Raw genomic sequence first — 11,388 nt, 5'->3', positions numbered from 1 at the left:
CCTTTCTGACTCTTCTTACCAGGTTACTTTTTTCCCTTCCAATCCTATAGTGTCCCCTTGATTTATCATTTTAAAAAAAGTGAGATCATATCACTTTCAGGCTTAAAATCCCTTCGAGGCTTCCTACAACGTGGCAACTGATACCCTTTGTAATCTGGCTCCTATTTATCTAGCATTATCACTGCCACCTCCCTACTTGCCACCTCTCCCACATACCCAGCTGCAGTTTCCAGAGCACTTCTGTGAACCCCTTCAGCTGTTCAGATTTAAATTAAACATTCCCTCCTAGGTGAAGTCAGTTTGACTCTTAGAATTAACATCTATGTCATTTGTGTTGGTTTTATACTGTATACATACCTCTGTTTTTGAAATTCTCACACTTTACTATAGTTGCTTTTGTATCTCTATAATCCTTACTCAAGTGTTAGTTCCTTGAAGGAAGGACCCACATTTTAGTCTTGTTTTTATCCTAGTTCCTAGTAGAATGGCCTGTAATAGGCAGCTAATAAATGCTATTTGAATAAAAGAGTAGACAAGTCTCATGTTCCTGAAGCTCCATTATATCCTTCCTTCCTTAACTTTAGGGGCTCCTATGAAGGTTTCCTTATAGTGTTGATTCTCTTTATTTGCTACACTTTTTTTTTTTTAAGATTTTATTTATTCATGAGAGACAGAGACATAGGCAGAGGGACAAGGAGGCTCCCTGTGGCAGCCCGATGTGGGACTCAATCCCAGGACACTGGGATCGGGACCTGAACCAAAGACAGAGGCTCAACCACTGAGCCACCCAGGTGCCCCTATTTGCTACACTTTTTTATGGTTCCCTGGCCCACCACCCAGCCTGGTCAACCAGTAGGCCCAGTGTTCCAGCCACACCACCACCAGGGGGCAGGGTGTGACCAGCTTTCCCCTGGTCTGCATTTTCTCTTCCCCAAGGCTCTCTGGGTCTGGCCCTTGGATGCTGTGGTGTGCCACCTAGATTCCTTCTTTAGGATCCAGGTATTCATTGTCCCAGCCTTGGAGCATTGGCTGCTAATGGCTCACAGCTAAATACATCCTGTGGCCGAAGGGAGCAGTCTCACCAAATGTAACACCCCTTTCCTGGGGCAGCGTGTATCCAAGGACTGGTTGATGCAGAAGAGGACTGGTCCTCCCCAGAAGACTTCCTTTCTCTTTTATTTATTTAAAAAAATATTTATTTATTAATGAGAGGCACAGAGAAAGAGGCAGAGGCATAGGCAGAGGGAGAAGCAGGCCTACACCTCCTGCCCCACTCAAAGGCCTGGTCCCCTTTCCTCAGTTTGGTCCATCCAAGCTCCAGAGCTCCTGTGGGATCAGCTAAAGCCTCTGTGCAATTGCAGTGCATTTCTGCTTTTCCTGCTATCCAGTCCTGTTTTTCTCTCTGCTTTTAAAAGTCACCCCCCCCCCCACCCTGCCCCGCAGGAAACCACCTGTACACAAGCTTCCATCTCAGAGCTTGTTTCCAGCTTAAGATATCCTCCAAACTCAACTTGGATACTGCATTAGCCCCCTAATCTGGTTCTGATTCCGTTTTTCCCTCCTCTACACTAAATCCAAAATGAGCTTTTCAAACACAATCTGATCATGTCACAGTCCTGCCAGAAATTCTTTAGTAGCTTCTTTCTGCTCTTAGAGCTCAGGGGCACCTGGTGGCTCAGTGGTTGAGCATCTACCTTTGGCTCAGGTCATGATCCTGGATTCCTGGGTTCAAGTCCTGTATTGGGCTCCCCACAGGGAGCCTGCTTCTCCCTCTGCCTGTGTCTCTGCCTCTCTCTCTGTGTGTCTCTCAGGAATAAATAAATAAAATCTTAAAAAAAAAAAAAAAAGCCCAAATCCTAAACTTGGACTGCAAAGCTCTGCTGGAGTGAGTGGGAGGCGAAGGGAGGGAGAATCTGAAGCAGACTCCACACTGAACTGACACAAAGGGGCTTGAACCCATGAAAGCAAGATCATGACCTGAGCTGAAACCAAGGGTCGGTTGCTTAGCTGTCTGAGCCAGCCAGGTACTCCCTTGCGTTTAAATATTTAAAGTGTAGAACTTATGCTAAGAAACTGTTAAATAGGATCCCTGGGTGGCTCAGCAGTTTGGTGCCTGCCTTTGGCCCAGGGCGTGATCCTGGAGACCCGGGATCGAGTCCCACTTTGGGCTCCCTGCATGGAGCCTGCTTCTCCTCTGTCTGTGTCTCTGCCTCTCTCTCTCTGTGTCTCTCATGAATAAATAAAATCTTAAAAAAAAAAAGAGAAACTGGTAAATATGTTCTATTCTTCTACCTTGATAGATATATGCATAATGGTCTGGAATTTAGTTCAAATTTGAATTCAGATTTGGACTTTATTCAGAGCCCTAAGAATTCTACAATAGAATGTGGTGGTGTGGGGAGAAGATGTGTTTGGCCCCTGGCCTTTGGGCCTGCTTCTTTTCTCAATCCTGACACCATCTTGTACTGTGAGGGGCCTCATGTGCACACATGTAGACCTCTCTGTCTACATGTCCTAATTCTGTCTGTGACCTCCTGCAAATAGTCACTGTCAGCCAGCCTTTGGTTCTGGAGATGTGTATACCAGTAATGTGGTCCACTTCTACAAGGGTCAACCCAGGAGAGAGGTCCATGTGGGCCCTAGAGGTAGGTAGGGAATTCCTGGGTATTTGGGCCATAGAGGTGGGCAGGGGAGGCCTGAATTCCTCACCCCAAGGGGTGGGACACAGCCAGAATGGAACCTTCCAAAAGCACAGAGCCCAGGGTAGAGACCACTTTTGTCTGGGCCTAAGGGCAATAAATTGATGTCTTCCTGTCTCATCAGGCTATACGCTCCACGAAGGCAGGGCAGGTGTGAGTCTGATTTACCGAGGTGTCCCTAACGCTGAGCACAATGCCTGGTGCTTGGGGATCCCTGGGTGGCTCAGTGGTTTGGCGCCTGCCTTTGGCCCAGGGCGCGATCCTGGAGTCCCGGGATCGAGTCCCACGTCAGGCTCCCTGCGTGCAGCCTGCTTTTCGCTCTTCCTGTGTTTCTGCCTCTCTCTCCCTCTCTGTGTCTATCATGAATAAATAAATATAAATCTTTAAAAAAACAAAACAAAACAAAACAATGCCTGGTGCTTAGTAAACACTTGTCAAATGAACATACCAGGTAGACCAGGAAGAGGTTTGAAGACCTGAATCCATTACTGAAAATCTAGATACCAAAAGCCAGAACTTGTACGGCTTACAGGGTCTTATGACTCCAAAAAGGGAGTATGGGACAGAGGAGGTTAGTGATGGCGCCCTGGATTGCTGGCTCAATCTCCTCTCCTCCCTCTCCATCTTGTACCCCAATTCTCCCGGCACTTCACTTGACTGGCCCTCTTCCCCCATTGTCCAACATCCCTCTGTTTAGATATTTTTCCTTTTGTGTCCTTTGGCCACTGTGCTTCCTCTGTGGCCTGACCCTCTGTCTGTCTGTTCCTCTGTATTTCTTTTAAGTTCTTGGTCCCCAGTCTTACCTTTCCTCTGTCCCTTCCTTCTATCACCATTGCTCTTCTGGTCCCTTGTTCCTATCACCCCTCTCATGGCCCCTCACTCCCTTCTTGGTCCTCCCCAGAAGACTTCCTTTCTCTTTTATTTATTTAAAAAAATATTTATTTATTAATGAGAGGCACAGAGAAAGAGGCAGAGGCATAGGCAGAGGGAGAAGCAGGCCTACACCTCCTGCCCCACTCAGCGAAGCTTCCTTGCCTCCCTTCCTCTCCTCTGTCATCTCTGAAGTCCACCTGGCTTCATCTTTTTCGCTCCCATTTCCCTGTCCCCAGATGTCTTGGTGTGTGCATCTCCTAGGCTCGGGTCAACCCCCACCAAGATGGTCCATGAACCACCTTCTGGGGCCCCACCGATTGCCACGGCATCTCCTTTCTGTGCCCTTGCTTCTTTTTCTTGGCCCAGCCCTCACATCCCGGACACTTTTCCCTAGCCAGTGGCACCTTGTCTGAGCCCTGAGCGGCTCAGCTAGCCTGAGCTTGTTTAGTCTGACTCTTTGAGCCCGTTAGCAGCTTAGCACCTCCCCCCCATCTCTCCTTTGAGCTGTCCAGTAAACAAGAAGATCAACACAGACCTGACAGCTGCTCAGGGGCGAGTGTCTGGCTGGGGCCAGGCATGAGAAAGGGGCTGCATTCAACACTTCTTCAACTCAGGAAGTTCTGGGGGCCTTTCCTGGGTATATGCTGCAAAGCCACATTCCATGGACGAGTGTGTCTGTCTTCTCTGTCTTCATGATCTCCATTCCCACTTTGTGATATTGTCCCCAGGCCCTGGTTCTTCTGCAAAAAACAGCGAGATCCAGGCAATTACACTGAGAAGCCTTATTACTTAAATAGGGACAATGGTCTCTGCTCCACACAATGCAGGACAGATGTGGGAAGAGAATGATGTCTTCTGATCTAGGTCTTCTTATAGGTGTGTACCTGTAAGCATGGTAAGAGGGACCCCCCAACCCCCCCCCCTGCCCCCACAACACACACAGAGGGAAAGCTGCCTTAGCTGTAGGTATTCTGTAGACCAGTGGTTCTCAAATTTCAATGTTCATCAAAGTTGCCTGAGGGCTTATTAAAACACAGATTGTGTGTGTGTGTGTGTGTTTGTGTGTGTGTGTTTCATCCCCAGAGTTTCTGATTTAGTAGGTTTGAGGTAAGACAAGAGAATATGCATCTCTAGCAAGTTCCGAGGAGATGCTGCTGGTTGGGGGAACCACACTTTGAGAACTACTGTTTTAGGGCATCTGAATCCACCAGCTATTCACCCAACACCTAAGGCATGAACAAGGTTAATTTTTATAACCGATCATCCTTGGGGCCGATGGACACCCAGGTCTCTCTCTGACTTAAGACAGAGGGCCCGTTAACCCCATGGGAATGGTTGAGTATCTTCACCAGGTAGGGAATAACCATTAACTCCTAGAGTTCTATTCTCATACACACCCTGTTTTAAACAGCTTCAGACAGGTTTAAACACCTCCTTAGCTAATTCCTAGCATCCCCGTTCCAACTTCTACTCAGGGATGAGAGCTCTAAGAGGTGTTAGGGGATTAGGCTGAAAATGTAGGTCACCCTCAAGCCATCTGGGAACCAGGATGAGGAGAAGGAAGATAGAGGGACAGAGACACGCAGGGAAAAGGCAAGAGGAAGCAGAGGGCGTGTGAGGGCAGTTACAGAAGTGTCTCGGATGGATTGGTGGTGATTAGATTTCAGTGTCCTGAGGTGGCCCGGAAGGAAGGAGCAGAGATCCCCACTCTCCCCCACTCTCCCTTCTGCTGCCCCTTTTCCTGAGCTGGGCTGCCTGTCCTGGGGCTGGCTCAGTGAGAGTGGGAGAGGCTGAGGACTGGGTGGCCAAGTCCTGGACATTCACCGTGGGGATGGTTGCCTGTCTTTTGGATACAATAGCTGTGAGGGGTATGTGGCCAGTCACAGTGGGAGTGAGGCAGGGGACAGAAGTGTGCGGATTCCTGAAAACAAGAAACAGTCCCAACTGGCTAGGTGAGAAAGAGTGGGTTCAGGACTGCTCGTACTCCTGCAAACACTGCCAAGGTGCTGCAGTGTGTTGGAGGGTGAGGGCACCAGGAGCTTCTCTGGCCCTCTTTTCCAGTCCCAGGCTCTCAGTTGCTGAGGGCTGAGGGTGATGTTCACCCGAGGGTGGCTGGCCAGGCCAAAGCAGCTCTCTGTACAAGGGAACTGGGCACCTGTGAGAAGGACCATCAGTGAGGAGCTTTGTTGGGGCAGATGCCCTCTTTCCTTCCTTGAGAATAGGCATACTTGTCTTCTCCCCTCTTCTCATTGCCCTCAGCCCCCCAGGCCAATGAGATATGCAAATGATCCCCTTACCTCATTGGCTAGAGGCCTGAGGACCACGGATGACCTCAGAGCACTGGCCCTTTAAGAGAGCCCTGTGGGCTTGGTGCCCTCAGCGCCTTGTTCTGAGTGCTGAGGCACCAGGCCCTGCTCAATGGGGTCTCCAGTCTCTGGGGAAGCTGTGCCTGCCTGACTCTGACACTGACCACATCATTGCTACCATTCCCCAGGTGAGTATATCTGGGGCCTACCTGGGTGCCAGGGGCCTACCTGGGGCCATTCACCAGCAGCCTCCTCCTCTGTCACCTGCTGTCTGCTCTCTGTTGTCTGTTTTTCAGAATCCCCACACATCTGTTCCCTGCCCCACTCCCACCCTGACTGGCTTTATGTCCCTCAGTGCTGTCACATCAGAAAGACAAATAACCCTCCCCACGCATCTCTTCATTTAGTTCTCTCTGGACACCTCTCTCAGCATTTCACCATCTCTTCCCTGCCAAGGATTATTCCTTCAATCTGTGTCTTTGTTTCTTTTTTTTTTTTTTTAAGATTTTATTTATTTATTCATGAGAGACATAGAGGCAGAGACATAGGCAGAGAGAGAAGCAGGCTCCCTGAGAGAAGCTGGATGTGGGACTCAATCCTAGGACCCCAGGATGAGGACCTGAGCCAAAGGCAGATGCCCAACCACTGAGCCCCCCAGGCACCTCCTATGTCTTTGTTTCTACCACCCCTGTCCTCTCAAGGGTGAGGGGCTCAAGAGATAAGGCAACAATCCTTCCCAGGGGCAAGGAAGAGAGAAGGATTTGTCTCTCCTCCCACCTCTAGGAGCAGAACCTGAGGGTTTGCGATGTCCTTAGAAAGAGGGCTGCCTAGGCTTGGGGTCTCAAGATGGAGCCAAATGCCAAGCCCTGGGGATGAGTGCTCCCTGCCTTGCACCTTTGCCTTGCTCCCTGCCTTGCACCTTTGGCTGGCAGTGGGGCTGTTGGAACTGAGACCTGGGCTAGAACTTGGGAGCTACAGGCTGGGAAGGATGTCTGAGGTCATCTAGCCTGAGGTCCCTCAGGTGAGCACACACTCTGCAGTTGATAACAGGGAGGAGAGCTCCTTGCTGACATAAGTTTGGGACACTCTGGGTTGAGTTTGAACAGACAGTTTACTGAACGACTCGTCAGATCGATAAGCTGCTATGCTTTGTGAATCTGCAGAATGTGGGGATGGGAGGCAGCATCTCTCAAAATGATCTGAACATCAACTTCTTGGGTATTTCTCAGACTTAGGGCTTCCCAGAACACTCTTTGGGAAATGGTAAAGTTTAACTGCCTTTATGGAACAAAATGGGAAACCCGGGTCAGAAAGGGGAAGGCAATCTGTCCAGTTCACAGAACATAGCAGATTCTGAGTAGAAGGAGGAAAACCAATTTTAGTTGGTTCCCTTTGGAGAGATTGGCTTGGGGAAAGGTGGTCACCACTCAGTCCTGATCTTTCTAGAACTGACTCTAGGATCTTTCTTTTTTCTTTGGAAAGTCTCATGCTCCTATAAAAGGGATTGATTAATTGATTCACCCATAGAACAGATGTGCACTGAGGACCTTCCATGTGCAAGGCATTGACCTAGGCATTCTGAGAGAGAAATATAACATCACATTATCCTTATACATTAAATTAAGTCGTGGTATCTGTGCCTTCCCATTGTCCTAAAATAGACACATACTCTGTCACAGTTAATTAAGCAAAATTTTTTTGATTGCTTGGAAATGGAATGATGTCTCTTGAGATGGCAGAGCCTCTCAGTACGTCCCAGCACTAGAGTTGGGAGCACTGCCATGTTCCTCCTGTTTTTCAGAGCTCCCAGAGGCGCCAGTGGGCCAGAGGCTGTGCTATTTATCCTCTTCCTCAGTCAGGCCTCTAAGCTGCTTGTCCCCAGTCAGGAGCCCCTGCCACCTGAAAAGTTGCTGCAGCCCAGAGGTGACTATTTAGGGAACAGGGTTGCACATCACCCCAGCTTTCTGGAACTCCGGCTCTCCAGGGCACTTGGGCTCTGGGAGAAGCAGGTTCTGATGGAGGAGGCTGGCAGGCAGCCTGCAGATGCTGCTCCAAACCTCTCCTCTTTTTTTGCAGGTGCACTCCCCGCAAACCAGCCCCAGAATGGCACTGCCTCCCAGCCCCCTGGCTATGGAATATGTCAATGACTTTGACTTGATGAAGTTTGAGGTAAAACGGGAACCTGCTGAGGGGCGATCTGGCCCCCCAACAGCTTCGCTGGGCTCCACACCTTACAGCTCAGTGCCTCCTTCACCCACCTTCAGTGAGCCAGGCATGGCGGGAGCGACTGAGGGCCCCCGGCCAGGCCTGGAGGAGCTGTACTGGCTGGCCACCCTGCAGCAGCAGCTGGGAACTGGGGAGGCACTGGGGCTGAGTCCCGAGGAGGCTGCGGAGCTGCTGCAGGGTCAGGGTCCAGTCCCCATCGAGGGGCCCCACGGCTACTACCCAGGGAGCCCCGAGGGGACGGAAGCCCAGCATACACAGGTGAGTGATCAGTGAGTGGTCTGAGGGGAGGCAGGGTGAGGCAGGACAGCTCAAGAGAGGAAGGAGAATTTCGGGAGAGGTTTATGGATTGGGGAAGAGCCCGAGGGCAGGAGAAAGGAGGAGCCCTTGAAAGAAATCAAATAGAGAAAATACCTCTGCCCCCTCCTCTTTTTCCAAATGGAGAGAAATGGCTAGTATGAACCCGGAGGAACAGGGAGAAGAGAAGGCAAGGAGAGGACTAGAAGGGGAGAGTTGAGAATTAATGGGGAGCGGTTGATGACGGGGAGGTAAATATCCTCAGTCTGTGCAAACACGGAAAGAGCCGTGTGCGGAGTGGAAGGAACCGTGTTGAGGCTGTGGGAACGGGAATGAGGTTGGCCTTTCCAAACATCGTGCCTCCCCAGCCCCCAACCTTCTCAGGAAGGATCGGGACTCATCCTATTAATTATAGACACAGATGGGGGTGTTGAGGGCATTAGGATGTAATCCAAATCCTTTGAGGGTCACAGGGTTGCGGCCTTCAGGACAGGGGAGCGAGGCGCACTGGCGGGGCGGGGTTGGCCTGGGCGCGTGTCCACGGGGCACCCAGAGCCTGCGGACCGCCGCTGAGCACCGCGCGGGGACGGCGTGGGTGCCAGGCGCGCGGCTGGCTCGCAGGAAGGCGGGAGGCTAGGCCTGCAGCGCGGGGCGGCCCGCAGCGGCGCGCGTCCCCCGGGGAGGCGGGGCTTGTTGGGGCCTGGGGCGGGGTCTGGGCTGCCGGGTGGATTCGGCGGGGGGGCGGGCGGTCCCGCAGGCCCCCTGAGTGTGAACTGCGGAGCCGGGCGGGACCCGGCGCTGACCAGCCCTCTGCCCTCTCCCGCTGCAGCTGGCCGAGCGGTTCTCGGACGCGGCGCTGGTGTCGATGTCTGTGCGGGAGCTCAACCGGCAGCTGCGGGGCTGCGGGCGCGACGAGGCGCTGCGGCTGAAGCAGAGGCGCCGCACGCTGAAGAACCGCGGTTACGCGCAGGCCTGTCGCTCCAAGCGGCTGCAGCAGCGGCGCGGGCTGGAGGCCGAGCGCGCCCGCCTGGCCGCCCAGCTGGACGCGCTGCGGGCCGAGGTGGCCCGCCTGGCCAGGGAGCGCGACCTCTACAAGGCTCGCTGTGACCGGCTGACCTCGAGCGGCCCCGGGGCCGGGGACCACGCCCACTTCTTCCTCTGAGCCGCTGGGGGCCGGGGAGTGGTGTCGTAGGGGGTGGGGGGCACCACCCAGGAGGCCACTGTACCTTTCACTAGATGGTTTACTGAGCGCCTTCTGGTCCAGACGCTCCGTAGTATGACTATACGTAAATATCCTCTCAAGACATGCTCCAAGGTTAGATGCTGGTTATTTTTTGGGAGAGGGGTCTTCTCTCTTCACGCAGGCAGCACACAGAATCCCCCACCTCCCGTTCCGCCCCACATGACCAGGACACTGAGATCTGGAGGGGCGGGTGCTGGGCACTATGGGGTGGGGTGGGGAGGTGTGGATGGTAGCTGGGTGACAGTGAATGGGAGCCGAGGGAGTGGTGTGACTCCCCCTCAGTTTAGAATTTAATTCAAGGTTTTCAACCTGTAGTGCATGAAGGTGGTAATTAGCAATGAAGCCTCATTCGGAGGCTTGTAAACTCCCCATTTTAGGACTACTGCGTTTTCAAGATTTCAGTTACCAACAGCAAGACAGACTAAGAACTCTCTCCAAGAGGCTTTACTCCTACCCAACCTAGAGGCCTCCAGGGCCCAGGGCAGTAAAGGCCTGAGGAGCTCTGAGAGTGGCTGGGAGAGAACTCTGGAGACTTGGGTGCTAGTCCCAGCTCTGCCACGGGATACCTCTGTCACCTAGGGAAGCTCACTGGGATTTGGTTACCTCATCTAATCCTGGGTTGGATGACTTCTGACACCTTTCCAGTTCTGGCATCTCCTTGGTGTGGGAGTGCCAAGAGTCTCCCCAAGAAGCCCCCAGAATAACCTCACCAAAGGGACTTCCTGTCCTGCTCCCGCTTCTTGATTGCAGCCTAGGCAGTGGATGAGCCCACACACTGGTCCTCTGCTGTTCCCTCTGGGCTGCTTTGGCCCCTCCAAACCTGCATAGAGTACCCTTGCTACCTCCTGCCTTGCTGAGGGCTGAGATGAGATTTTACTCAGTATGATAAGATGTTGAAAGAATGTGGTTTTTGTGAATTAAACTTGAAGTTCAGGAAGAACTGTATGCCATTGGCTAAATGTTCTTGCCATTTAGGATGTGTTCATTCTTTAGCCTTGCTCTTGGCTGTGTGTGTGTGTGTGTGTGTGTGTGTGTGTAGTATCGGTTCTGGAGGCCCAATGAAAATGAGGTGGAAGGGTGGGGATTGGGCCAGATGGAGCCTCCTCCTCCTACCACCATAGCACAGAAGCCCAGGAGCAGCAGTGACTGGGCCAGGCCTGCCTATGGCTATCCTGAGGTCCCATAGTTGCCATGGTTACCCAGCCCTCTAGTTCATCTGCCTACAGAGAGAGTAGGCGGGGGCTCTGGGCAGAGCAGAGGCATTGAGCTGGGAGCATCTACCTCACCAGCCACTGTCGTAGGTCCTCTAAGGGACATAATAAATAGGGAGAAGCAGTTGAGGGTGGAGAAGAGGCTCCCATATGTCTCTCTTCCTTTCTGCCCCCTCTTTCCACCCCCTCCCCAGCTGTCTCTTCACAGTTCTTGTTCCCTCCTCCCCCTCCTCTAGCGCAGCTTGTCCCTCTTCCACTCAGACACCTGCAATGGGAAGCATCTCCTCCATTTCCCCCAGGATTTCTTCCTCTTTTCTCTTTCTCCACCACTGGCCACTGGCCACTAGCCACCCTCTCTGGCTCTGGCTCCTCTCTCCTGAGTGGCTCACAGCACCTTTGGCCTCTCCTCCATCATCTCCTCCCATGAGCATCATTGAAGGAAGAGGCTGGGGCAGCGAGGACCCCTCCAGGAGCCCATCTTTTCTTCTCTTGTTCTGGATTATCACCTGTGTCCTTGCCTGCTCTCTGGAGCTTCA

At 52.3% G+C, this 11,388-nt stretch overlaps 1 protein-coding gene across 1 annotated transcript; it reads left to right on the top strand.

Annotated features, from left to right (window-relative positions):
- Positions 1 to 7,006: 7,006 nt before the first annotated feature.
- Positions 7,007 to 10,586, top strand: NRL (neural retina leucine zipper). Its single transcript, XM_072837713.1, has 3 exons — positions 7,007 to 7,801; positions 7,955 to 8,362; positions 9,228 to 10,586. The coding sequence occupies exons 2-3, from the start codon at positions 7,982 to 7,984 to the stop codon at positions 9,558 to 9,560; spliced, it is 714 nt and encodes a 237-aa protein (XP_072693814.1). The 5' UTR covers positions 7,007 to 7,801; positions 7,955 to 7,981; the 3' UTR covers positions 9,561 to 10,586.
- The last annotated feature ends 802 nt before the right edge of the window (positions 10,587 to 11,388 follow it).

The sequence above is a fragment of the Canis lupus genome, chromosome 9 (assembly GCF_048164855.1).
Source record: "Canis lupus baileyi chromosome 9, mCanLup2.hap1, whole genome shotgun sequence".
In the NCBI taxonomy this organism is placed as follows: Eukaryota; Metazoa; Chordata; class Mammalia; order Carnivora; family Canidae; genus Canis; species Canis lupus.
This window is presented reverse-complemented; position numbering and strand designations above follow the sequence as displayed.